At 38.4% G+C, this 27,637-nt stretch overlaps 1 protein-coding gene across 2 annotated transcripts; it reads right to left on the bottom strand.

Annotated features, from left to right (window-relative positions):
• Positions 1–82: 82 nt before the first annotated feature.
• Positions 83–26,224, bottom strand: wee2 (WEE2 oocyte meiosis inhibiting kinase). 2 transcript variants are annotated; one of them, XM_088341061.1, is made up of 12 exons: positions 26,051–26,224; positions 22,291–22,613; positions 21,495–21,709; positions 19,670–19,727; positions 15,077–15,246; positions 9,809–9,930; positions 9,579–9,725; positions 8,955–9,062; positions 8,646–8,731; positions 7,135–7,305; positions 2,329–2,477; positions 83–873 (listed from the first exon to the last, which is right to left on the bottom strand). In XM_088341061.1, exons 2-12 carry the CDS (start codon positions 22,570–22,572, stop codon positions 717–719), a joined length of 1,665 nt encoding a protein of 554 aa, XP_088197187.1. In that variant the 5' UTR covers positions 22,573–22,613; positions 26,051–26,224; the 3' UTR covers positions 83–716. The 2 variants fall into 2 exon arrangements, with proteins under 2 accessions (XP_088197187.1, XP_088197186.1); XM_088341060.1 differs by lacking the exon at positions 26,051–26,224 and adding an exon at positions 25,827–25,847.
• Positions 26,225–27,637: the final 1,413 nt, after the last annotated feature.

The following is a 27,637-nucleotide window of genomic DNA, read 5'->3' as shown; positions in this document are numbered from 1 at the left end:
GTGCCCCAGTTATCACGCTCAAGTTCCAAATCATGATAAATGACATGTATTGTGTCACAAAATAAAATGCATGCCAGGAGGGTTAATCAAGAAAATATTCTACTTTTAATTTTTTAAGGACACCACAAACAATTAACCCCATCTTTAAGATACAAATGAGCAGGTGAAACATTTAACAACTGGCACTTATGGAATGCATTATTGTCTGTCATGCCTTATGAAGACCCTCGACACCCTGCTTACCAAGGGCCCCCAGTGATTCTTGCATTTAAATTTCCCAGTGACTCCAATCAGAATGCTGGGGAAAATGCACATGGAAGTCAATTTGTAAAAATGAAATGATCATACAACAGTAAAATCACCTTTTTGTTTACGCACATTTCATAGAAAATGGATCATGTATGAAACTTTTAAAACAGGAAGGAAGCAAATAGCCTAACCGATGTTGTTGCATTAAAAAAAAGTGATGAAAACAAGGTAACAGAAGTCCAGGGAGCTTTAAAAATGACATTTCAAATTATAAGACCAGCACTCTCTCAAAAAGGGAAAAAACCCACCAATGTGAACTAGAAAACAAATAAGCTTTAAAACCTTTATTCACAATTTAAAAATAATAATCACCTGTTTACATGCCAATGGCTGCAATTACTTGTCTACATAACCAACAAGAGGGTTGCATGCAAACAATGGGACAAGATGCTCTCTCCGGATAAGACTCAATACCCAGGACAACCAAAGCTCATTGACCGTGCAGTATTTCTACCCACAAGCCTCCTCCCAGATCTGGGCAGTGAACCCGGTTTTTCAGGATGATTCAAGCCAGGTTCTGGTCTCATGGGCGACATAGCATCCTGACGAGCCTCTTGGAGCGCCCTTTAGAGATTGAACATAATTAAAATGATACTTATTAAAAAATGCCCAGTGCTGGACATCAGGAACAGAAAGGTCATCTTTTCTTACATGATCCCACACACCCACCAGGTTCCCATGACATGAACTGTGCCGCACAAGCGCTAACCACTGCGCCGCCGTGCTGCCTATATATACACACATATATACACACACACACATTATATATATATATATATATATATATATATATATATATATATATATATATATACATACACATACACATACACACACACACACACACTTTCAAAATTAAGACCAAGCCGAAGAAAACATTCTAGCCGAAGAACAGGGAGGTTTCAGGGAGGGAAGGAGCACTACAGAACAGATTTTTAATGTGCGCGTCCTATGTGAGAAATGTCAACAACACCAGAGAAACCGCTATCACCTAGTGTTGTTGTTCTAGATGGCGTTTGACAAAGTGCGGCAAGCCATTTCATGGGCCACCATGGAAAAGTAAAACATGGGCCAGTAACTAGTTCAGACCATTGAACACTGTATGCCAATGCCAACAGTGCGGTACTGATCAATGGTACCATTGGAGTGTGGTTTCGAACCCCAGTCAGTCTGAGGCAAGGCTGCATTCTCTCTCCAACTTTATTCAACATCTTCCTGGAGAGGATCATGTCCGAAGCTCTGGAGCAACATGAAAGTACAGTCAATATTGGTAGAAACAACTTCAATAGTCTCCGTTTTGCTGATGATATCTCAGATCTGGTCAGTCGCCTGGACAAAGCATCGCGGAAGTATACGGAGGGAAATCGGCACAGGAAAAAAACGATGACAGCCAACAATCCCCAAAAGATCAGCACAAACATCACCATAAACCACAGAGAGCTAGGACCTGTCACCAAATTCAAATATCTTGGAAATGTTATCTCAGAAGAGGGGTCAGAACCAGAAATCATGGTCAGGATTGCTTAAACGCTGGTTACTTCCATCTTCCTCTACGCTTGCGAATCATGGATTCTTACAGCAAAACTGGAAAAGAAAATCCAAATCACGGCGATGCGATGCAACAGGAAACTTCTAGGCATCAGCTATTAAGCCCATGTGACAAACGAAACGGTGGACATCATCATCAGAGAGCATATTGGACACTACAAAGCACTGTTGTCAACTGTGCGCAGACTGAAACTTCAGTGGTATGGTCACATTTCAAGAACATAAGGACTGACCAAGATAATTCTCCACGGCACAGTCCAAGGGGGCATGAGGAGAGGAAGACCAAAAAAGAACTGGACAGACAACATTATCACTACGCAAATAAATTTCACAAACTATTAACAGTGGAGAAAGCTGTCCAGAGTTGCTTCCTCATTGGTGACCCAACCCATGCGGTTAATGAATTAGTGATTATATATATATATATATATATATATATAGTGTATAATTCTCAGATAATTTGGTTCTTACTTTTCAAGCATGGCAGTCCTGAACTTTTCTACGTTAAGCTCTTGGCGCAGTTGAGCTGCCAATCTTCCAGTCCGCTCCTGCCTTAAGACGCTGTGCTTGCAAAGCTCCTTGGCTGTAGGCCGTTTTGCGGGGTCTGGATCCAAACACAGCTACATGAAAAATTAAAATAAAAAGGGATGCAACATCAATTAAAAGTCAAGATACCAAAATCATCACAATAGTAGGGGTAGAGTGGTATAATAACAGCCCACAATAATGGAAAAATACAGTATTTAACAGATGTGGAGCGCAAACATTTAGTTTAAGAGTTAGAGTTGTTAGAAGACCAGTGCTGGGCACTTTAACAAAGTAATTAGATATTCATTACTTCCTCCAAAAAGTAACTAAATTAGTAACTGAATTACTCTACAGTAAAAGTAACTAGATCCCAGGGATCTATTTCTGTTACTTTGACAAAAAGTTGAATGCCAAAGAATTTGAAAGTTTCTGAGCAGTATTCCAGTCAGTTGGATAGAGAAAAACAGTCATGTAGTTGTGTTACAGAACAAATCTTATATTTATTGCATCTCACAAGCAATAGATTTATCCTACACTTGAAGTGCAACAAAAACAATCAGTTGACATTAACACATAAACCAGCAGTAAACAATATAAATTGAGTTTAATAAATAAAATCTAACTCTTACAACCTTAGAGACCCGGTCATTTAGACAACCTACTTTAGTTCAAGAATTTTGCTCACGAAAAAGTCAACCGTAAAACAATATTGAGGTTCACCCTATAAAATAATAATCTCGTCAGACAATTGCTCAAGTAGACATACTGTATACACTACTGTACTTCAAGTATTTTCACACAGCAAAAGTAAACAGTTCATTAATATAAAGTGTGCTAAACACTGCAGAGTAAAATAAATACCCAAGACACTGATCAAGTAGAAATAGGCAACTGCACTTCAAATATTTTGATCACAACTCAATAAAAATTGAATATCCAATCCCTCACTCTATGCGATGTACTGTATTGGGTTTTAAGAACTACATTACCCATCGTGCCACATTGTTAGAGCATGTACTCTGTGTCCACTGTTTACAGTTGTAGGTTATGGCTTACTTGCAAGTAACACGAAAGTAAACACCTGTCTTCACCGTCACGCCTCGTCTCAATATATTCAAAGTAACGCACCGCTTCTGACTGTATGCAACGATAACAGCGGAAATAGTTGGATTACCCAGTTAATGAAAAAAAAAAAAAAAAAACGCAATTACGTAACGGCGTTATCCCCAACACAGGACATGACGTTATATTGCCATAACTGTCAATTTATACTTTTTTTCCTTTTCTTTAATACATTTCTTGGTCATTTCAAACCTTGTACGCCATTCTACAGTTTTTGAATTGTTTTTTGTGTAGAAAAGCATTTTAAAAACTCGCTTTTTGTTAGACTGATCACGTCTTGCCCAGACCCTGGCATGAAAATGGGTCAAGGCTTGAAAAGGTAAGAAGGGTGTGGAGGAAAGACTGTCTAACGCAATTCCTGATTGAGAAAAAAAAATCAGTGTAAAACTAGGCTAAAACTAAGCATTGAGAAAGTGACAAATGTTTTATATACGTGGCCATGATTAAAATAATTCATTGACGGCGTAAACCAGGAACACAATATACACTTAAATTTTACAATGTATTTACATGTCCTGAAAGTACAATTCACCATCAGATACCCCAGAGAATTTTCCTTATCGTACTTTTTTTGTGTTCATTTATATCCAGGGTTTGTACACATTTTTTATAGCTAAATTCAAGCACTTTTCAAGTACCAACGCCAATTTTTTAAATACTTTTTCAGTACCTTCGAAAAGGAATAAAATCCAGCGCTGATCAAAAGAACTTTTTGTTGTTGACTTTGATGACTGAAATAAATTCACTATCTTGCTGCTGGCGCATACTTTGTGCTTTTTTGAGCTTTTCCTATCTATGGTCTACAATCTTTTTGTGTGAATTGGCTGCTAGAAGGGACACAAATTTATTGATTCTGCGTCAACAATGCATGCGCAGCTTTAATACGTCACACTTGTTTACAAACACAGAAAGGGCTCGATACGTGTTTGGTAATTATAGAGTTCAATACGGAAGACAAAAAGGCCCCAAAAAGTACTATGTGTATTAAAAGCAGCTAAATTAGCCAAATCTTGACTTATGTTAATTTAATTGATGGCTCTGAAGTAAGGTGTATTTACATCTTAGATACAGCATTTCTTTTGCTTTTTGTAATACTTATTTTTATACAATTAAACTTAATTTTATATTTCTTGTAAAAAGCTAAAATTGTTTTGCATTTTACACATTTTCTTTGTAGATCTGTGAATTTTAATTTAAGTTTTGTGTGATTTTAGGGATCCCTTCAAAACATATGAAATCAATTACTAAATATTTGGTGCATAATGTTTTATTATCATTGATAGTAATTCATCAAAAAAAAATCTGAGGAGCCATTTGGAAGTCAAAAGAGCTTAGTGACACGGGTAAAAAAGGCCAGTTTTCTAATTAGAGCCATCCTCTAGGGTGCGCCAGTAGGTGCGGTAGAAGTAAGATCGGGCCTAAAAATTCAGCCCGACCCGACCAGTGTCGCGGGTATATAAACACAAACCTGCCCAAACACGAGCGATTACAGTCATTTGATAAACAAGCCAGAAAAAAAATAAACAGAATTTTTAATTTGCCACCAAAGTAATCACGGAGCTTTACTCCGGCCGTGCGTACTTTAGCGAAAAACTTTCGGCTTAACTACGTAGCTAAGGGTCAACGTTGGGGCGAGTCTCTCAAATCAAGTGTGCACTGCAAGTGGTACGGCTAATGAACGGTTTAGGGCCCAAGTGAGCATCTCGGCAACGTGCTTTAAACAAAAGTCAAACTGAACAAACTGGCACTGTAAAGAAAATCAAATTCTGCATATTATAAGCTGCAAATACTGAAAGATTTGGCCAAAAAAGCAGAAAGAAATTTTGTAAAGCTTGTAAGCTATTGGCAAGAAGCAGAGATGACGTCTGACGTGAGAACGTGGAAGGAGGAAACTGCGCGCCTTTTACCCCTACACCGTGGAGGAAAATATCTTTGGACTTAGACATTTTGAGTTAAACTGATAAGTAGGTAAGCATTTTATTTATCTGAATAATTACTTGAGTAAAAGTAAGTTCATGCTGTGTAAATCCTTAAATAACGAGAATAATAAAAATAAATTAAAAACTAAATTAAAAAAATAAATGAAATTTAAAAAAAAAAAAAAAAAAAAAAAAAAAAAAAATCGATAAAACGCGGGGGATAAGACTGACCAGCCCGACTTAATGATTGACATTTTATGCCCAAACGATACCCAAATTTTGGGCCCGGGCCAAGAAGAACTATTTCTAAGGTGCAGTGACACTTCACATGACAAGGCCATAATGACAAGCAACCAGAGCAGGTGTGTAAGCAACATTTTTACGCCCTGTATTTTTATTTTCTTAATTTATTGCATAGTCAAACTACTAAGAAACATGGCCATGGCAACAATTTCAAGCATTTTCAAGCACTTCACTCAAATCTCATGCATTTGAAAAATTATTAAAAGAATTTTCAAGGATATCAAGCACCCGTGTGAACCTTCTATATCTTTTAGGACGAGTTTGTGTTCTCCAATCTTTAACATTTGGCTTAGGTACAGTGAATAAAACTAGTGAGATAATGAGGAAAATCGAATGCACTCTACACACAAATATAGAACTCCTGCCCGCACGATCTACACAGATTTTATTTCAAACGTACCACCTCAAATGCCTGATTCACTTTGGGAAATCTCACAATACTCCCCTCCCCACCTCAAAACATTTTCCTTCGATTTATACAATTACAGCAGGTCACCCTTTTGACTTTATAACGGTACAAATCTCCTTAAGGTTAGACTTTCATGCCTGCATTTCAGTTTTAATGACAGTCGTCTCTGTCACTGCTAGCGGATGACACTGTCATAGTAAAATTGCCGTGCAAATTTTATCCTCAATCTAGCATTTTAGGTAAATAAAATAAACTTGTTCACACTAATGATCTTTGTTTTAATTCTACACCAGGGATCTCATACCTTCGGCCCCTTCCTTAATATGAAAGTTAAAGGGACAGTGTGTATTATGTTACTCTATCCTGTTGTCCAACTGAAAATAGCATAAAAAAATTACTACCCACAGAAACTCAGTGACCATAACGCACAGTTTTTCTTTTTTGCTCCGCCGTTTGCCAGGTTTTTTTTGTTCTGGGTACTTGTAGCGGCAAGATGGTAGGCAATCATGTAATCTCCCTTGTGGTAGGATAATACATACCGTCCCTTTGAGTGCAGCCCTAGCGGATTAGGAATTCATTAATTTCTTATTGATCAATTTTCATATTAAGTCTTTATTTTTTAGATCTTTTCTGTATTGGAAAAAAAAAACAATATTTTTGAACAGTGGAATGTTTTCATCCGAACTTCATGCAAAAGCCGATTTGGCCTAACCTCACAAAGACCTGGTTCTGGTGGACGGCAAGATAGTAAAGTTTGAGACCCCTGTTCTACACGGTCTTGCTATAAGCAAATAGGCATCTCATTGTTTTGTAAGGATGATTATTGGAATCACAATCATTAATAAGGAGAAATATTGGCTGAGGTTGACAGGTATGTATTCTGCTATTATAGGGCTATGAAGAACTTGCCACCATCTTACATCCCTTCACAATAAAACAGTCACTTGCGTGAATTCAGATATACCACATTCCACAAGCTTTTTAGAGAAACTATACCTGAAGCAGTGCATTTAAAGGCACAGGGAGTTCCATAGGAAGCATTGGAAGGTGACCTTCTCTGAGGCGATGCCACTCGTCTCCATTTCTGGGCATTGGAGGAGCCCCGGCAGCAAGTAGTACAGTAAGGCCCAAAGCAAAAATGTCTGCCATGGGAAGATTGCTGTAGTCCTAGGACAAAAAAGGAGGCGTCCATCAATCATAGCGCTACAATGCATACTGTAAATTCTGGACTACAGAGCGCATCTGATCAAAAGGCGCAAGCAAATTAAATGAAGAAACTCCACTTTGTTTTTGTACAAGATGCACCTGATTTTAAGCTGCATGCTTTAACAGCCATAAAAATGAACTCATTCAATTTTCTTAGATCTAAAAAAAGAAATCAGCGGGGACATGTCTAGAACAGAAGAGCTACACACTGCCGCCATTAAGACACTTGTTTGCGGGCTGGGTCCAGAGCTGGCAATCTCAATCAACTATCACAGCAGAATATCAATATAGACAGGAGTGTGTCAAAAGAATCATACACAAATGCTTGGGTGGAATTTTTATAAACAGAACAAAGTAGTGCTTGCTGATATGTGGCAGCAGGTGACCATCAGCAATATTTTTCCTATGGGGCCGAAAACTCACGTATTATGCCGAGATATGTCCGATAATTTTCAGCCCAATAAATTTCATGTAACTCCTAATTAATAACTACTGCCGTCATGTATAATGATTTTTTCTTGTAATAGTAGCAATACAGAACTATCACTTTGTCATGTGTGCACAGGGATAAGAGAGCTTAAGATCAATCGCATGATATTTTTTGTACATCCCTTAAATCGGAAAATATTTCAAAGAACTGCACAGGTTACAATTACACAATCTCCTGATCTTAAACCAACAAGTGAACAGGTTGTTGTGATTGTATGGGCTCCTGAATTTTAGTCAGTGTAAGCACATTTGCCTAATATGTGAGAGGGCTTGCCTCGAGACTCGGTGGAAACATTTGTTGGTCTGCAGAGGGATAGGCGCCACCAGGCTGTACTTGCCAAAACAATTCACATGATCATACTCCGTAGGGGTAGAGGGAATTCAATTCTTTATCCATTCATGTGCATCCCTAATTAATTAGACGACGAGGCATTTGACTACCTAACAGAGTCATAGTTATTCCCACAGGTTATCAGCGGTTCATATATAATTTCTTCACTTTGATGTTCAGAGCACTTAGCAGAAATCTCATCGCGTCACCGCCTGCTGTACGCCCACGTGAGGTTTCATTTTAATTTAATAGTCGAATTCCCTGATCTGTTCCAGTTCTAAGCCAGCTGCTAGGCGCCGGCCGAGGAGACCGGATGCATTGCCGCGGGGCTCCGATGGGCACCGTAGCTGGGGGAATCCGCAGGAAGGGCCTGGCACGCTTCCGAGGTCACCGCCAACACCCTTGTGACCATCCGCCACGCAAAAAAGTACCTGATTGCAGTCGGTGATTTACAGTATTAGATTGGTGGGCTTTATTTTACCTCATGAAGGACTTCCCTGGCCAAAAAGCGGCTGTCCCCTTCCTCGACTTGTGGGCTATTGCTTGATGTGACATGACCCAAATCGCCTACAAGGAATTTAAGAAAAAAAATCTGATTATGTCTGAGCCACACACTTAATAAAACACCAAGGAACACGAAACATCCCCCCCAAAAATAAATAAAATAAAAAAATAAGAAATAAACCCACACAAATTGGACTTCTGGCCCGGATAAATACAAATGTAAACATAGTTCCGAAAGGATTAATTTGGTGGTGGCAGCATTAATCATAGCAATCATCACCCTCACCAATTTTATACACAACTCCTGCTGGATGGTTGCTTTCATCCTCCTCATCCTCACTTTCCCCCTCAACCGCTGTGCTCAAAACAGTACGCTGGCAGATAAATATATTACCTGAAGATAACAGGAAAATTAGCAACACGCAAGAACTGGTCTATTTGAAATATGTATCAAATTGTATATGGAAGAACAATCCTGCTTTATGCAGAATTGAATGTACAAATAAAATACTCACAAATACCGGATGTATTCTTGCAAAACACACTTTTTTGTACCAAAAAAGGTGCTTTCATAGTCCTTCGTGATTTTGTTTTGTTTCGTTAATGTAGCCTGAAATTGGTAAACGAAAGGCCTCTGTCAAATTTATTTTTCTAATCTTTCAAACCTCTCCAAAAAATAAAAAATAGTCTATTAGTACTCAAGGAATTGGCTGACGGAGGCTACAATCATGATTAAGCCAGGTAATGGCAACAGAGTAGTAAACATTCAAGTTGCAGAAACCCTGTATTTGTAGGTATTTATTTATACATATAGCATGATCGGTCCTCCATAATTTTACATGGGCCCGAAATTAACATATCTTGAAGCGAATTTCAAACAGAAAATTGACAAAGTTAAAAACATACTCACTTGGTTTGATGTCCAGGTGCACAAGTCCTAAACTGTGTATGTACTTTAGACCCAAAGACACTTGCAAAAGCAAATCTTTCAACTCGGCCCTAGAAAACATTTCTCTTTGCACCTCTTTTTTCCTGATGACATCACTGAGACTTCCACCTAACTCATGCACATACAAAATAAGGGGTCATGAAAAACCTTATACGCAGATACAAATCTTAAAATCAAGTACCAGTTATTACCATTACAGTATTCATTCTGAATAATCATGTGGTCCTCCTCAGCCCAGGCAGAATAATAGCGGACCACGTGAGGATGGTGGCCGAGAACTGCATGTGCGTACACTTCCTTCAGAGCCAGCTGCCTGAAATGATACGTAGTACGTATTGAATTCATTTCAGCTGCTTAGTGAATGCATATTGACTTATTGCGTAATCAGTATGACAACAATACTGGCATTTTGGATATGCAATACTGTACACTTACTTGAGGAAAAAAAAGGACATGTATAATAATGCTTGGGAGGTACCGGAAGTTGATTTAGGACATTACCAATCTGTGGTATTTGATGATTAAAAATAGCTGAACAACTCATGTTATAGTGACAACATGATTATTGACCTATATTAGGTTTATTATTTGATCCCCACAGCATTACTTTGATAATCAAATTATTCATTTTGGTCGTTATAAATGCACTTATGTTCATCCACATATTCGAGTGAAGTATTTACTTTGGGTATTTTTTCGTATTAGTACTTTCCCAGCAACGGTCTTCCACCCTTATCATACAATCTTCAAAATCCAGCCGTGTGCAGTTTCAACAAATGTCTCTTGTTCATTGAGTTTTTTTCTTCATCTTGTTCTCAGGAGAGCTTGTTTCATGTTAAGTTTTGCACAATCCATGCCTTTCTCCTACAAGAGGGGCTAAAACAAATTTCAATGCCTTTCTAGGTGGACCGGATTGCATTCAGTTTTATTTTTAATTTTGAAAACTTTGTAATAAATGTCCTCTATTGCATTACTTCACTCCAGCTCTATTTTTTCAAAGTCCAAATACTCTGTCTGGTCCAGCAAAAGAACAAGCTGCGAGACATCGGAATTGTCTTTCGCCCTCATTTGGCGACCCGGACGTTTACATCTCTGACCTCTGCGTCGTAGGACAGCCCAGGCGGACAGTTGAGGAAACAGAACATGGGCCCACATTTGAAATGGTAAAATAATTATCCTCTACAATTACCTTATGTTTTCTCGATTGGAGTCGAGGTAAGATTTTTCTATTTTTATGCGCGTTTAATTGGCTCACTAAGTCTTCTGGCTGGAGAGAACAGTTGGGATTTTGTGTAAAAGTGATATTATTTTGAAAGGGTGTTACATTTGGTTGAGGCGCCTCGCCTGTATAAACTGGATTACTCATTTGGGTGTTCGAGAATTTAATCTCCACCTTTGATGCCACTGGGTCAAAGACTAAGCGATACCAGTCTTTTTGAAGAGGAAACAAGCTCTTACCGTTCGGATACTTATGCATTGGATAAAGGGATTCTAGTGTCTTTGAGAGGTTCATATGCTTATTTGGCAAATTTTGACAAAAATGTGCCGTGAATCTCTGCTAAAGTATGATTCAGATGTTGTAGATCAGATTCAAGCCAACATCTGTGCGAAAGTGGGACTTTGATATTGTTGATTGGATGTAAGCCAATATATTTATGAACTTTCTAATTTAAGAGGTGGTTACGTCAACTTAAAGTAAAACACTGATATTGTTGATTCAGATTAAACCAATATTCTTGGATAAAATAAAAGATCAAAGGAAATAGATTAAATCAATAACAAAAACGCAGGGAGAGTGATAGGGCCAGTTGATTGGACTGGCTGCATTTTCCTTATAATTCTGAAAATATACTTTTAAGTAAGCAAGTGAAGAAAGCTTGTATGCTTGTTGAGGCCCGTGTGCCTGAGTTAGTGTGTGCGTGTAAGTGCAGTCTATACTGTGTGCAGATCTGGGTTTGTGCGCCCAAAAATGATTCTGTTAACTCAATAATATAAATCAGAGATGGATTAAGTAGTACACGAGGAGTTTCTATATATGTTTTTTTCAGTTTTAAAATGTTTTTTTATAAAATGCAAATTTTGTGCACTTTTAAAAATATGGATTGCGGCCCGAAAATAGTCCCAATTTTTTAAAAGATTTCTCATTTATGAATTGATCAAATAGAGCTGGTGAGAAGCAATGCACTTGGGGCGGCAGTAGCTCAGGAGGTAGAGCGATCGTTTTAGGATTAAGGGATCCCAGTTCGAATCCCGGCTTGTCCGTGTTACATGCCGAAGTGTCCTTGGGTAAGACACTGAAACCCCAATACCCCCAATAAGCAGGTTAGCGCCTTACATGGCTGCACAGATCACGGCCGCTTTTGGGAAATGTGAAGCACTTTGGGAAGTCATTGACTTGAAAAGCGCTATATAAATGCAGATCATTTCAGATTTATCACAAAGTTACAAATTAAGACAAAATAGAGTCCAATCGATGGGAAGCTCGTCTCCCACCTAGAACAGCATCAAAATTTGTTTCAGCCCCTCTCTTATAGGAGGAAGGCGTGGTTTATGCAAAATGGAACATAAAACAAGCTCTCCAGGGAACTTACATTACAAGATAAAGAAAAGTCTCAACTAACAAGAGACTTTTGTTGAAACTGCACACAGCTGGATTTTGAAGGTTCTATAAGATAAGGGTGGAAGACCATTGCTGGGAAAGTACCAATACGAAAAAATACCCAAAGTAAATACTTCACTCGAATATGTGGATGAACATAAGTGCATTTATAACGACCAAAATGAATAATTTGATTATCAAAGTAATGCTGTGGGGATCAAATAATAAACCTAATATAGGTCAATAATCATGTTGTCACTATAACATGAGTTGTTCAGCTATTTTTAATCATCAAATACCACAGATTGGTAATGTCCTAAATCAACTTCCGGTACCTCCCAAGCATTATTATACATGTCCTTTTTTTTCCTCAAATACGTGGACGAACATAAGTGCATTTATAACAACTAAAACGAATAATGTGATTATCAAAGTAATGCTGTGGTGATCAAATAATAAACTTAATATAGCTAAAAAACTCATGTTATACTGACAACAAACTCAGTGACCTATTTTAATAATCTTAGGGCCCGGTCACACAGCCGTTTGCGTCTGTATCGCGGGTAAAATCTTGCGTTTTTTTTTCTCTCCCATGATTGCCCGCGATGGAAAATGCGCAAAATTGGCCAACCCGCTGTTCATCGGTGGTATGCCCGCAAAACAGACGCCGGCGACTGTTCCGCTTCCTCATCGCGTCATTTTCTCGTGTGGACCACGGTTATAAAAGCTGCCGAGCCGGCGTAATGCCGAGAAATGCATCCTTCCCGAGATTTGCCTCCCCTCGCTACTACAACCACTTTTACCTCGTTTTATCTAACTTTTATATCACTTTTAGGGAATTTAATGGCGAACATATTACCAAAACCACTTCGTCTTGCATTTGTTGGGAATGTAATACAACTTAAACCATTCCGTCTTTGTATTTGTTGTGAATGTAATCGAACGGTAATGCACGCCGTATACAAATCACTTTTGAGCAGGTAACATGTTTATTTTGCCTTTTTCTATTCAAATCGCTCGTATTGAAACTGTTATGCACTCTACCATAAAGCTTATTTCTGCATAATAAGCTTTACAGTAGAGTGCATAACAGTTCTCAAAAGTGATTTATATACGGTGTGCATTACCGTTTGCTGCTCTACTTACAAACAAGATACGAACGATCGTCCGGAACGTAAGTTGAGTTTGTTCGTACGTTGCTCCAGTGCTATATTTTGTATGGAATGTATTTTTAAGGTTTATAGAAATATGTTTAAGGCTTGCATAAGTAAACTGCATTGTTTTGTACGAAAAAAATAAACATTGAACAAAATAATATGCTCTATGGGCAGCACGACGGCGCAGTGGTTCGCGCGTGTGCGGCACAGTTCTGAGGTCGTGGGAACCTCCTCTGTGGGTTCAAATCCAGCTACCGGCCTTACTGTGCGGAGTTTGTATGTTCTCCCCGTGCTTGCGTGGGTTTCCTCCGGGCACTCCGGTTTCCTCCCACATTCCAAAAACATGCATGTCAGGTTAATTGGCCGGTCCAAATTGTCCCTAGGTGTGACTGAGGGAGTGAGTTGTCTGTCCACGTGTGCCCCGCAAATGGCTGGCAACCAATTCAGGGTGTCCCCTGCCCAACTGCCCGGAGATGGCTGGGATGGGCTACAGCCCCCCCGCAACCCTAATAAGGATAAGCGGTACAGCTAATGAGATGAGATATGCTCTATAAAAGATAAATAAAGTTAAGTTTAACTTAGTTTTGGAAGATGAGCTTCAGAGTTAAGCATCTTCCTCCTCCGTGGTAGAAAGTGGTCGAAAAAGAGCGATCCAACCATTTTCTCAACCGCAGCTATCTTTCTTATTCCACTTTCATTTCAAAAGGAATGGCTCGCCTCTTCTTTACATTTTATACCAACCATATTGAATGGATGCACAAGATACTAAACAATAAAAATGTCAAAGTTCTTAGCGTGCTGGAGATACAGAGTAGTATGTTTACACACAAACTAAAAAGACGTAGATGCTGGATGAGCTCTCACAGTGCCACCGCACGCCGGCAACTGCGGAAAGAAGCACTACAGTACTGTCCTGTACTCAGAATAGGGTGCCCAATACAAAATGTCCAAGTATTTTTAGAAATCCCGAAGAAAATGTTCGTATCTACCGTTTTTCGTAACTCGAATGTTCGTAAGTAGGGGAGCGACTGTATTCGACACATCATAACTAGTTTAAATTCAAGGTGTCACGCTAACAGACGCCATTTCGGCTGTAAATTGTTGCACAATACAGAACTGTATTTATCACACTTTTTAATGGAAGTACAATATTGGCAAAAAGATTGACTTTATATTTTTGCTAATTTGAGACACAAGATTAAAGAGACTTCCAAAATTGTTTCTTTTACTCTTTATTTTTTACCCATCGCTCTTCTTTTGATTCTTTTTTACAGGTTTATACTTATTTTCTTGATTTTTTTTTATTTTGCTTTCTAGTTTCCTTTTTTACTTCCTTTTTTATTTGTTACTTCCTTTTTCCCCTAGCGTTTTACTTTTTTCTTGATTTTATTTTTTTTGTACTGTTCTTTTTATTCATTTTCATGGGCTACTACGTTAGATACCTGACTTTAAGTAAGCAAAAATTACCTGCAATGTGAATAAATCATTTTTGTATCGTCGATGACGACAGTCACTGAAATAAAGTACTGTATTTCACTCGACCATATATAAGTAGGAAAAAAAAGGGGTGAGAAATACCTTTTGAGGAAGCACATGTTGCACACAGAAAAAAAAAATCTAAATGTATTATAAATTCACCTTCTAGGACATGCACGTACACATAAGCGATTGAGAAACTGGCAAACATCATTCCTCAAACTCACTCATTTGCAGAGCCAGCGAGGGGTCGTCTAGAACGTTTGATGGCATATAGACATCCGTCCAGCCTCTTCACACACTTGTAAACCGTTCCAAACTCGCCCACACCAATGCGCTCCAGCTCCAGGAACTCACTCTCGTACCGTGACAGCATTAGGGCTTGGACAGCTTGCCTCTACATACACACACAGAGGATCAACGCATCTCTAATAGCAGAAAATGAGTCATAATGTTCTCTCATCTCATTTTAGGTAAAATCAGAGAGGCTTGTCATTTGAAGGGGTGGGTGGATCAATTCAAATGTCGATTTTATTGATACTGTAAGCAAGTACAGTGGAACCTCGGTTTTTGAACGCCTCTCAGTTCGAACAAATCGGTTCTCGACCAAAAATTTCGAGAAATTCTTGCTTCGCTTTTCGTTCAAAAAAATCGGAGTTCGAATGACGGTACGCTAGGGGCAATGCTGAGCGGCGTACGGGTGTAGAATGCCCCCACCCCTCGTGAAGAACTGTTGTCACGTGAGCGCGCACTCCTTTTTAAAATCGGTGAACGGAGTGTTTTAACCCCTAATTATGCCTCGGAAGAAGGTCGGTGCAAGCAGCAAAGTTGCTACAGGTGAAAAAAGAAGAGTAGTGCGTACAACTATTGCATTTAAGAAATAAATAATAGCAAAATATGAAGAAAATGTGCGAGTTTCCCTTCTTTCGAGGGAATAGAGCAGGGGTCGGGAACCTATGGCTCGCGAGCCATATATGGCTCTTTCAATGAATATCTATGGCTCAGAGACAAATTTGATTGCATGCAAAATATCTCCATCTTGTTCGAAATTTAAGTTGTTCATCCTATTCAGGTACACGCAAATCCAATCCAAAGCCAAGTATCCGATGTTACTTCGCAGTATATATAGGGCACGTTTTTCACTACAATTTACAGTCAAGGTGTCACACAAAAAAACTCGTTTTGGCTGTACAACGCTAAAGAATCCTTTATATAAAAGTTCACTATATAATCTGTGTTCAGTGTTCAGATACCTTATGATGAATCCACAGAACACACTGTAAATACGCCAAAACACCGGAAGAGAACTTAGTCTTTTGATTGGGTGAGTGGGAGGGATGGGTGGAGCCATGCAAAAAGCGCAAGCACTCCCTCCCATCTCTCGCCCTACGCCATCTGCGCCAAAAGTGAGCTCATCAGGCTCCCTATTTGCAGAATGTTGTGACGTTTTTACACAATAACTGCTTGCATCTGGTTTTGAAACCAATATGTATGAAAAAAAAGGGTCAAAAGGAGTTTAACCGATCTTGAGTAATTGCAAGAAAGAGACAAGTTTAAAGTGGTATGTTTGTTGATTTTGGGACAGGGGCTCTGGCATTATTCTCTTTTCATATTTTTTATCAAATCATCAAAAATAAATGTGCTGAAGACTAAGCTTTTGTCTGGGGTGCGGGTTTAGCAATTTTGTAAATTTGTCTCATAATATATGGTGTGGCTCTTTCCCAAAATAAAATTAATATTTTTTGCTTTTATGGCTTTTTGAGTCAAAAAGGTTCCTGACCCCTGGAATAGAGCATGGCTTCTGCAGACCACCACAAAGGTAAGAAATCCTATTCATAAATCTTTTCTTTATCCTTTAACCGCTCACCACTTGTTGTGGAGACCCGGGTGCTAAATGACGTGTAAACGACCTGATTTTTTTATTTTTACACGTTCATGGTAGCGTAATCTTTCGTACCAAAGACATGTATTTCAGGTGAATTGGCCGGTCCAAATTGTCGCTAGGTGTGACTGAGGGAGTGAGTTGTCTGTCCACGTGTGCCCCGCGATTGGCTGGCAACCAATTCAGGGTGTCCCCTGCCCACTGTCCGGAGATGGCTGGGATGGGCTCAGCCGTACGGAAGATTACGCTAACGCGAACGTACGATTAGCCTGGGTTAGCTTCATGTTTATGTTCGTGTTAATCATTCAGGTTGTTGGAAGGGATTAAAACGATTTTACATTACTTTTAATGGGGAAAAACGATTTTCGGTGATCGACCAAATCTGTTTTCGAACAGGGTTCTGGAACGGATTATGGTTGAGAACCGAGGTTCCACTGTACTTTGATCGGATCGGTATTGTTGTTCTAAATCCGGGGTCTCAAACTCTATTGACTTGAGGGCCCCCAGAACTATGGTCTGGGTGAGGTTGAGCCAAATTTCGTTTTCTATAAGAAAACTTATTAAAAAAAAAAAACAAGATCACTGTTCTCAAATATTTTTTTTTCCCAAAACTGCTACACAAAAGATCTAAAAATAAAAAATAGCAATAATTTGAAAATAGATCAAATCAGTAATCAATACATCCAGAATTTGCGTAGGCTGCACTGACATCAATGGGTCAATGTATTATTTGACCACTTTATTGTGCTGTGCAAACGAAAACGAGTGCTAAGAAAGCAGACAAATTACTGAAAATTAAAGTGACGAAACCACATTTCTTTTTTTTGCCCAGCCTTTTGCAGAGAACGAAAGAAAAGTAACGGGGAAAAAGGAAATGAAAAAGACAAAAAGGGGAAAAAGAAAAAGGAACAAAGAAAGAAAAGGAAAATAAGATGCAAAAAAGAGAAAAAGAAAAAAAGCTAGGCAAAAACAAGGAAAAAATAACTTGTTTTTGGGGATACCTGTAGCAGCAAGTTGGCTGATGTCGGCTCCATGTAAGGGAGGCTAATGTTATGTAAAATAAATGCAAATTTCGCTACCTATAAGTATGTAAACAGATATTTTTTTCACAGTTGATCTATTTTTTAGTTATCTTTTTAATCAGTATTGGTTTTTGTTTTTTAAATGAATTTTATTATTCCCACCAAGATGGGGTCAATACCGCTGTCCTTTTCATTTTAAGGCTGGGGCCTCAAACTATTACCCAGCAGGGCGCAATTGGCCCCGGGGCTGCGAATTTGAGACCCCAGATCAGTGTTCTCTCGAAGCTGCGCGCGTGCGCAATTGCGCACTGCTCGCACATTCTGAGCGCACAAGAAAATCTAGCCAGCGCACAAAAATGAGGGCTCAAAATTACTAATTAAGAAGCGACTCAAGTCAAAGTTACAGTGCATGAAGGTAAAAATACACGGGTTCCCCTGACGTTGTGTCCTAAATGCGTTATTTTGAAGTCGAGTTGAAGGAGAATGAAGTTGAGTAAAGTTAGTAGAGTTTGTCGGGGAACCGGCTTCTTCGGCTCGGCTCACTAAAAGGTCCTAAACGACTCTTCGGGTTGTTTTTGCTTCTTAAATCCCAACATGACCAAATATTATGTAAAATTATGCACAAAATGACTTAAAGGAAGGGGGGAATAGAACAAAAAAGAAAAAAATACCAAAATGAATAAGTAGTGAAAAGCCAGAAAAAAAGAAAAAGAAACGTAGGAAAAAAGTAAATAGAGAACAAAAAGAAAAAAGTAACAGCTCGGAAAAAATAAACACAATTAGATTTTTTTTTAAAGGAATTTTTTTAAAAAGTAGAAAAAAAACACGGAAAAAAGAAGAAAAAGTTTGTGTTGCATGCAAATAATTTCCAATTAGATCAAGTGAATCTTGTTGCCAACATTGTACTTCCACTAAAAAATGTAATTAAATACAGTTCTGTATTGTACAACCGACTAAATAAGCCCCCCAAAATTTTAGTATTATGCGACAAAATATATCGGGAAATTTTAAAAAATGGATATTTTGTGAAAGAATTGTAAGAACAAACGACATTTGTAGGCCGGTTGCTCACTGTTGTTTCAAGCGCTGCTCACCGACTTTGTGTGAACGCTCAGACCCGTGGAAAATTAGAGGGAACATTGCCCCAGATCTAAATCAACACTTCACACGTCCACAAATTTCCTCAAGGTATTGCTTCTCTATGTAGATCGTGCAGCCCTTCCCTCTCACTTGGCACCCTTAGCCACTTTCAAAGTTTATGCCAGAGTTTGACTGACGAACACTCCCCCCTACCTGGCCTGGTACTGCATCCTGCTTGCCAAGCAGCTGAGGGGGCCAAATCTACGCGACAATAGATTCTTTAGAAATCTAAAAATGACAGTGGAAAAAAGAAAGTGCAGTATGGTGTGGACTTTTTTTAAACTACGGAAAAGGGTAATGCCAGGTGTAATTTATCTCGCAAAGTCGTGTTCTACTGTGGCAATACCACAACTTTAAATAAAAACCTCACCCTGCAGAGAGCAACAAGCTGCAACTAAAATTATGAACATGTTACGGTTCCAGAACAAAAACAAGGCCAATGAGAGACAATTGACACTTTATTTGCATTACTGAGTGAAATATTGTGCGATGAAAAGTGTTTTAGTTGTCTTGTTGACATTGTAATACAGTATTTTTATTTTGTTACTTTGCTGCTTTCTTTAGATTTGACCCCCTTGGCTTCTGTTCTGTTCTGTTGCAATAAAAAACTTGTTTTTTTCATTCTGTTAGTTTGCAATGTAGTAATTAAAATTTTTTTGATATTTTCAGTGCCCGAAATATTTGTGCTATGTGAAAATGAAAATTGTCAGTTTGAAGAACAAAGCATGGAGGAGGCAGCCACGGGTGACTCAGGCAGCAACAAAAATAGGTCGTACCTTTGGTGGAAGGAAGGCTTCGTCATCCTCCTCCGATGATGTCAGACTGTGTTTAAACCTAAAAAAACAAATGTAATAAGGTCCATAGTCGTTAATTGATTGTGCTAAAAGCATGTGACCCATTTCAACCATAACTACATTAAGAGATATTCAATAGCACTTTTTTAAGGCTAGTGCCAATTTCTTGAGTTATTATGGCTGCAACGATAAGTTGCCATTGAGAAAGATCTTTACTAGAAATGGCCAACATGTTTTTCCAACAGAGATGCAGTGCAGTTTTCAATTTATTTTGAATATGTTTTCCCCACAAAAAGGAGAAAAAGGGAAAAAGGAGTAGGCACTTAAAAGCTTTAGCTTGATCCCAATCCCTTTGGGAACATGTTTCTGTATTGTACATTAACTATGCAATTATTAATTTGATTTTACAACAGTTTTTTGTGCAACTGTTTATAGTTTCCTTTTGTAAATTAAAGATTGACGTTTTTGCCATGCTTAAATAAAAAGCCACAAACAAACAAGTTTTATCTGAATGTTACATAAGGAAGAAAAAAGAAATGCCAAGTGGAATGTATTTTTTGTAGATTGACTAATTGGAACAAAATTCCAAGAGCCAATATTAGGTACCAGTACATTAGTACACCGCCTACCTCTACAGCTTACCAAATCAAACTGCTCTGAGTGGTTTGCTGGCGTTTTTGGGTATTTGCAGTTTGTTCTGAGAGTCTTAACTATAAATTATATCAACAGTGAACATAATTAGTTTAAATTCGCTTACATTTGAAGGGATTCTTTGTCATCTACTTCCAAAAGTCTAAATCCTTGAATATGATAGACAACTCATTAATCATGAGACACAACGAATCAATGATCTACTCAGCTTTTGAACACTTGACTTTGTAACGCCACAGAGAAATGTACTCACGAAAAGGGCCATATATGGCTTGCGAGACGTATGTGCTCATGGTAAAGACCCATATGAACCCGGAGATACACAAAAGAGTCGTTTCTCTGGTGCTTTTTTTGTGCTTGTTTATATCCGTCAGGACGGCTTTTTTCCTCTCCATTCTATAACATTTGTCTTTAAAACTGAATAAAAATATTGTGATAATGATAAAGTCTAATGTGTGTTACACACAAATAAATACAGTAGTCCTGCCCCCACGAACAACACTTATATCGTTTCAAACGTACCACCTCAAACGCCTGATTCACTCTGGGAAATCGCACAAAACCCCCTCCTGTAAGGTATATTAAATCTAGTTATTTGTAATTTTCTCTATTATCTCTATTATTCACGTCACAAATGGCTCTGATGGAATGTACTTGAGTTCATACTATTTTTATTACTTATTCTCTATTTTTCTACTCTTTTATATGATTCTGTTTAAAATATATGCACACTTTCAGTCTTTATTTTGAAGGATACAGGAAAGTCATCATGGTATGTTTTTACAACTGCTTGACTTCTTCTCAATAAAAACATTCAGGTCACTGAGCCACGGTGAGAGAAAGGGAGTCATTCAATGGAGTGGGTCCGTTTTTCTCCCCGCGGTTACTGGAGGCCTCCTGTTGATATCAAACCTGCATCTTCCTTGACTCTCATATCAGCCAAAGATTAATATCCCAAATTAATCCGACACCTCCCCACCTCAAAACATTTTCTCTTGGGACTTATACAACTAATTTAGTTCACCTTTTTTTTTTTTTTTACTTTAAAACTTAATTTCTCCTAAAGGTGAGATTTTCATGTCTGCACAATATGACAAAAAAAAAAACCCTCCAAAACCGCCCTACACGCAGTGTAGACACATTTCACATCGACTACCTGTGCCCATAATCCGCATCCGTATCACTCCTACGGATGCCTTTCCATTGCTGCTGCGGATGACCAATCCTGTGTTCAGAGTTTGGGGTGAATGGGTTCACATTGACTGAAGGCACCTGGATGAGATTTGCAACAGCCGAGGTGAAGCACACAGTTCTTGGCTGGCGATTTATTTTCGTGGTGGAATAAGGCTGTGACGACTTGGAAAGCAGACTCTAAAGGGGACAGAAGAGGGTTGGACATTACAAAATGTATTTTGCTAGTTTGCAATGATGGGTGTCAATGTGCAGTGTTTCCCATAGAATTTTTTGAGACCCCTTTGGGTGGACAGTGTAGGGGGATCCGGGGGCGTGTCTGTAAAATTATCAATTAAAATTTTTATAACAATAACAAAAATATCATTAGTCTGTACTGAATATTGACATTGAGGAACACGAGGTGCTAAGCTTTGAGAGACTGTTTCAGATTCTTCAGTCAGTGCACATTTATATGATTAAAAAAGGCAAATAATTTTTTTTAAACGTATTTTTTCCGTCCGTATTGCAATCTCTCTTCAGCCGTTCCCGTGCTCAATATGCTGCTGCAGCAGCAGTAAAGAACCCCCCCCCCCACACACATCTCTCTCCTAAGCAAACAAAACTTATAATCATTAAATAAACTAATCAAATGTGACCGAGATGACAACAAATTTAAAAATATATATAAAAGTTTAAGAACCTGGCAGGAACCAATTAAACCCTGGTGGCCTGCCAGCATTTTTATATGGTATGGGAAACACTGATGTGGCCTCCCCTACCTTAGGCGTGCTGGGGGAATCGCAAAGCCTCAGCTTTTTCCAAGAGGCGTAAGGAATTGGGCTGGTGCAACGCAAAGGTGAAGACAGGGCGCTGCAGCGACTGCGGTGGCGCTGCACCCGGGGGGTCCTGCATGCAGGACTGCCGGGGCTTTGCATCTCTGAGGTGCAGTCATCGGAGTGGTTGTCGCTGCTACTATCACTGCTGCTACTACAATCGCTGCCTTCCTTTCGGCAACTGGAGAAATCCAGCCGCTGTGAGATTTCATCAAACAAATTTGCCATGCTGATGGCGTAATTTACAACACGAGGGTCAAACACAAGACCTGGGGAAAAGATTCATTCTGTCACATTACTCCGAATAAGATGCTGAAGCTCATCAACATCAACCTCATTTTATGGCAAAGAAAATCGTGAACTTAACTGCTTAAGAAGTTGAGATACAAGTGTTTATTATTGATTTCACTCCCAAAAATAATATGACACATTTTGCAAGTCTGCAGCAGCCTCTAAAGCAAGGACAGGGAAACTACGGCATCGGGGCCAAATATTAATTTACACTTTCCCAAGGTCCGAAGTACCGTATTTTCCGCACTATAAGGCGCACCTAAAAGTCTTATTTTTTTTCAAAAGCTGACCATGCGCCTTATAACACAGTGCGCCTTATATATGGCTCAATATTAAATTCGCAAGGTCTCGCAACTACGAGAAACAGCCGCCGACTCCATTTTTCGCGCTGTGCATACCGGGAAATATTAAACGATTGGTAGTTGCCGGGGCTCGTGTTGTATTTGTTTACTAAGTGGCAAAATGGCTACCCCATTAAACTGCTTAGTTCATATTCAACAAATACAGTATTTGTCTGAATCCAGGGTTATGACTGGTGAAGATGTAAAGCACAATTTACCTTAAACAAACGCAGAATTATTCAGAATGTCACGTTTGAGAGAGAGAGAGAGAGCGAGAGAGAGAGAGCGAGATTCTCTTTCATACGTGCATTTGTATAAAAAATGGCTCCTGTTAAGAGACACGCGTACAACGCCGAGTTTGAACTCAAAGCGATCAGTCACGCAGCACAACACGGCAATAGAGCGGCAGCGAGAGAGTTAAACTTAAATGAATCGATGGTACGGAAGTGGAGAAAGGATGAAGATAAGCTCCGCCAAGTAAGGAAAACTCAACAAAGTTTCCGTGGCAATAAAGCAAGATGGCCAGAGTTAGAGGAGACACTTGAACAGTGGGTTGTTCAACAAAGAGCGGCAAGCAGAAGTGTCAGTACGATAACTATACGTATGAAGGCAACAGCGCTGGCACAAAAACACCGGACGTGTTGGATGGCCCAATCACTGAGATATGGTCAATTCGAACACAGCAGAAGAAGAATTCGAGGGATTCGTCGATGAGGAGCTTATAGAGTGATCTTTGTTTTTCTTTTGTGTGTTTACGTTTTACATTTTACAGTTATTATGTTATTGCTTTGCACTCGTTGTTTTTGCACATTACGAGTGTCACTTTATTGCGATTGCACTAACGTTTCATTTAAAATAACAGTATCAGATGTTTTTTTCTTTGCGTGTTGACTAAATGGACAAAAAATAAAATGATATGTCGATGTTGTTCAAAGATGTTAAAGATGTGTCACGAAAATGCTTTACCTCAGAGAAAATAATAAAACGGCTGTTTATTTATTTTGGGAGTGAATGGAGTTGTGGAAAGCTTGTTTGTTAATAAAGTTTGACCTTTTTGAATGTTTTGTTGACATTCCCTTGAGCGTGGCAACATCTAGAGGTTGCATAAAGTAACTACATTCTCTACTGTAGTCAAGTCGTCACATTTATTTACCGTAAATAGCCCTTAATCCCAAAAATGTCTTGAAGGACTGCACAGGATTACAATTACAAAATTGCACAATTACCTGATCTTAAACCAGCATGCACTTATAGCGCCTTATAATGGGGTGCGTCTTATGTATGGCATAAGTTTTAAAATATATCATTCATTGAAGGTGCGCCTTATAACATGGTGCGCCATATAGTGCGGAAAATACGGTAAATGTCTCTTTCAGAAGTTTCTTTGTGTATTTTGGTTAAACCCAAGACATGCTCTGAAATGCCCAAATACAACCACATTGCCGGTTTGAGAGGTCTACTATTGTGGTCACGCCATGTAACCACAAAAATAAATTGGTGAATTACTAAAAAAGATCATTGATAGATGTTACTAGAACTTTTAAGTTCAAACAAATATGAATCTCATTAATGTGTTCACATTTTTAAGACGTTTGATGCCAATCAAGGCATTACTTTTAGAATAATTAATTTAAAACTTTTGAGACTTAAAGAATCTGCAGGGACCCTGAAAATACAACAGTACTGAATGTAGCCTTCTCCCACCAGTTGTAGCTCCAAGTCATCCGGGAAACGGATCTGGCGTTTGTGAGATACAGGCTCGGCAGTGGTGGTTTAAGAGAGTTGTTATGCTAGCTGTAGCAGTAGGTCGGACCTGCAGCCTTGCTATTCCTTGCCTTCTCTCCCTTATCTTCCCGGACCCGATAACATGATGATCAGCATTTCTTTGTGCTCTACTGACTTAAGAGTCTGATTTAATTGATGATGTTACAAGCCACTGAAAAGCTAGCTGGCGCCGTTTGTTATGGCTGGATTCATTGACTTGTGTGCCTGCCCCACCGTTTGACTGACGGCATACACCATCCCATCAGTCATGCCAACCCAACTCACAAAGCCCTCCCTGACCTGCCTCCGTAATAGCATTTGCTGTGTAATGTCAGCAGAACATAATGATGCATTGAGATCAATGGCATTGTTGTTTGTTATTTTGATATCGTTGTGGCAATCGCCCATTTATGTTGATGTTCTTAGATTTTCACAGCCATTAGGGCTAAACAGGTTATAGAACTGCAACAATTTTGTTAAGAGATGGCTCAATGGAGGTCCTTAAAACGGGTGGGATTTCTACCTGAATGCTCGTCTTCCTATCCTCTTCGCAAGTTTAAAATTGATTGATTGATGTCTGATCGTCATTTTAAGTGTTTACTAGAGTTTAAACTTAGCAGTCCTTAGCATTTTTTTAATCATTAAATTTTACTAATCAATATATGTATTAAACTTCATGCAATAAGAAACACTTGTGACTAGCCCCATTGCATGTTAAGGTTTTCAATGCAGTGCCCACCCATGGACACACTGTCCACCCCAAGAAAAAAAGAGCAGCCATGAAAAAAAAGGAAAATTAAAGAAGAACGTGAAAAAGGAAACAAGAAGAAAAAACATAAAAGACATATAAAAAGCTTGGGAAAAGGAAAGATGAGAGTAAAACATAAAAGGAAGAGAGAAAAATGAGGAAAACATTTTGGGGAAAAAGGCAAGAAAAAAAAAACTAACACAAAAATAAAGCAAGAAAAAAGAAAACGTAAAGGGAAAATGATGAAAAAAAACACAAAAATAAAGCAAGAAAACAAAAGATGTAATTACTAATAGTTGTGTCCCCCCCTCTATCCACATCATGCATTTGACATGTACCATGAGAATCGTCCTGACAATGATCCTGCTTTTCATATGAACGGCCTGTATGTTCCCCATTGCACATCGCTTTTTCGGTTAAACGACAACGAAACCAGTCTAATTAGCTCTAATAGGTAAGCAACGTGTATCCCATCAATCAGTCTTATGGGCTAGCTCGTAAAACACGGAATTACAATTGTATTTTGATGCACATTTAAAACGGACCATCACGAACAACTCACCTTCTTTGCAATCCCGTTTGAATTCGGCGCCTCCTAAATCAATGCCTCCCTGTTTAAATAAATGATGTCGCCGGGTTAACGTGTAATTGGATACGTCATCCTTATACCAAACGGGTCATTTGCAAAGTATTATTTCCCTTATTTTCCGTTATTTCCCTTAAAAACTATCTCTAGACGACTAATTTAAGTAGCTGATGATTTTTTTTCATTTAGTCACATTTAGTTTAGATAAGAATTGCATTTATTATTATTTTTTTAAATAAGAAAAAAGTGACATCTCTATGGGCGAAACCAGCCTGTGTTGGGGGTGCTTAAGCGCCTCCATATTCAAGCCAAGCACTCCCAAAAAATCTATATATTTGTTTAAAACTCTCTTTCCCCTAATAAATGACAGAATGGGCTTAAATATGATGAAAACGGTTAGATATTTTTTTAAAGTAGAATAAAACAAAAATGTGAACAACACTGCGTCTGAAATATTCCACTGCCTTAAAATGGTTCAGCGCATTTGATTCCAAGCGCCGCTCGTTTGTAATAGTTTTGTAGTATTACTCTAGCTGCATTTTTTAGGTATTTTTGTAATACTTCCGTAGTCAGATTTTTTTTTGTAGAATTCCTGTTGCATTATTATAGTATTACTGTACTTTAATTATGTTGTATTTTGTAGTATTTCCACTGTAGTATTTTCGTAGTATTTTGTTTGTTGTTACACAGTATAATTTTAGATTATGTTTGCAGTATTTTCGTAGTATTACTCTATTTGTATTTGTGCAGTATTTTTGTCCTAATAATTGTGTAGAAGTATTTTTAAAGTGTTTCTGTCATAATATTTATGCACACGTATTTTTCTATTAAAGTATAGTATTACTGAAGTAATATTTTTGTAATATTTTGTATTCATATTTCTGCAAAAGTATTTCTGTATTGTAGTATTACTGTAGTATTATTTTGTAGTATTTCTATAGTATTTTTTCTTTCTTCTGTTTTTAAGCAATAGGTTTGATATTTATTTTTGTGGTCATTTTGTAATATTTTGGTAGTATTTCTCAAGTAGTATTTTTGTTGCAGACACAATGGGACAAAATTTGTATTAATAGTACTACTGTATATTTATATATGTTGCCATCATATATTGACTCTTTTTGTCTGTCAGCCCAGATAACAACACTGATTAATAGCCGGCTACTTTCAAGACACTTTTTCTTACTTTTTCCATCAAAGGCATACGTGATACGTCAATATGCATGTAGTTATCTCTGAGCATGGAATACAGAGGACAAAAAGAGTAAAAAACCGAAACAAGTTAAAGTAGGAAAAGGAGCCCAATTTAGACTTAATTGAAGGAATATTACACATTTTAATCAATAATTTTCTGAGTTTTTCGGGGTTGAGGGTTGTGTACTTTCAGTCTGAATTGGTCAAAAAATGAATTGTAAATAGTTAAAAGTTCTTCTGTCTTAACTGCATAGCATTGGGGCGGGGTGGCAGTAGCTCAGGAGGTACGGCACTCAGCTTGGGAGTAAAATGTCGCAGCTTTGATTCCTGGGTCCTCCGACTTAAATGTGGAAGCGTCCCTGGGCACTGAAA

This window comes from Urocampus carinirostris, chromosome 7, assembly GCF_059441175.1.
Source record: "Urocampus carinirostris isolate Australia breed hairy pipefish chromosome 7, RoL_Ucar_1.0, whole genome shotgun sequence".
Classification (NCBI taxonomy): Eukaryota; Metazoa; Chordata; class Actinopteri; order Syngnathiformes; family Syngnathidae; genus Urocampus; species Urocampus carinirostris.
This window is presented reverse-complemented; position numbering and strand designations above follow the sequence as displayed.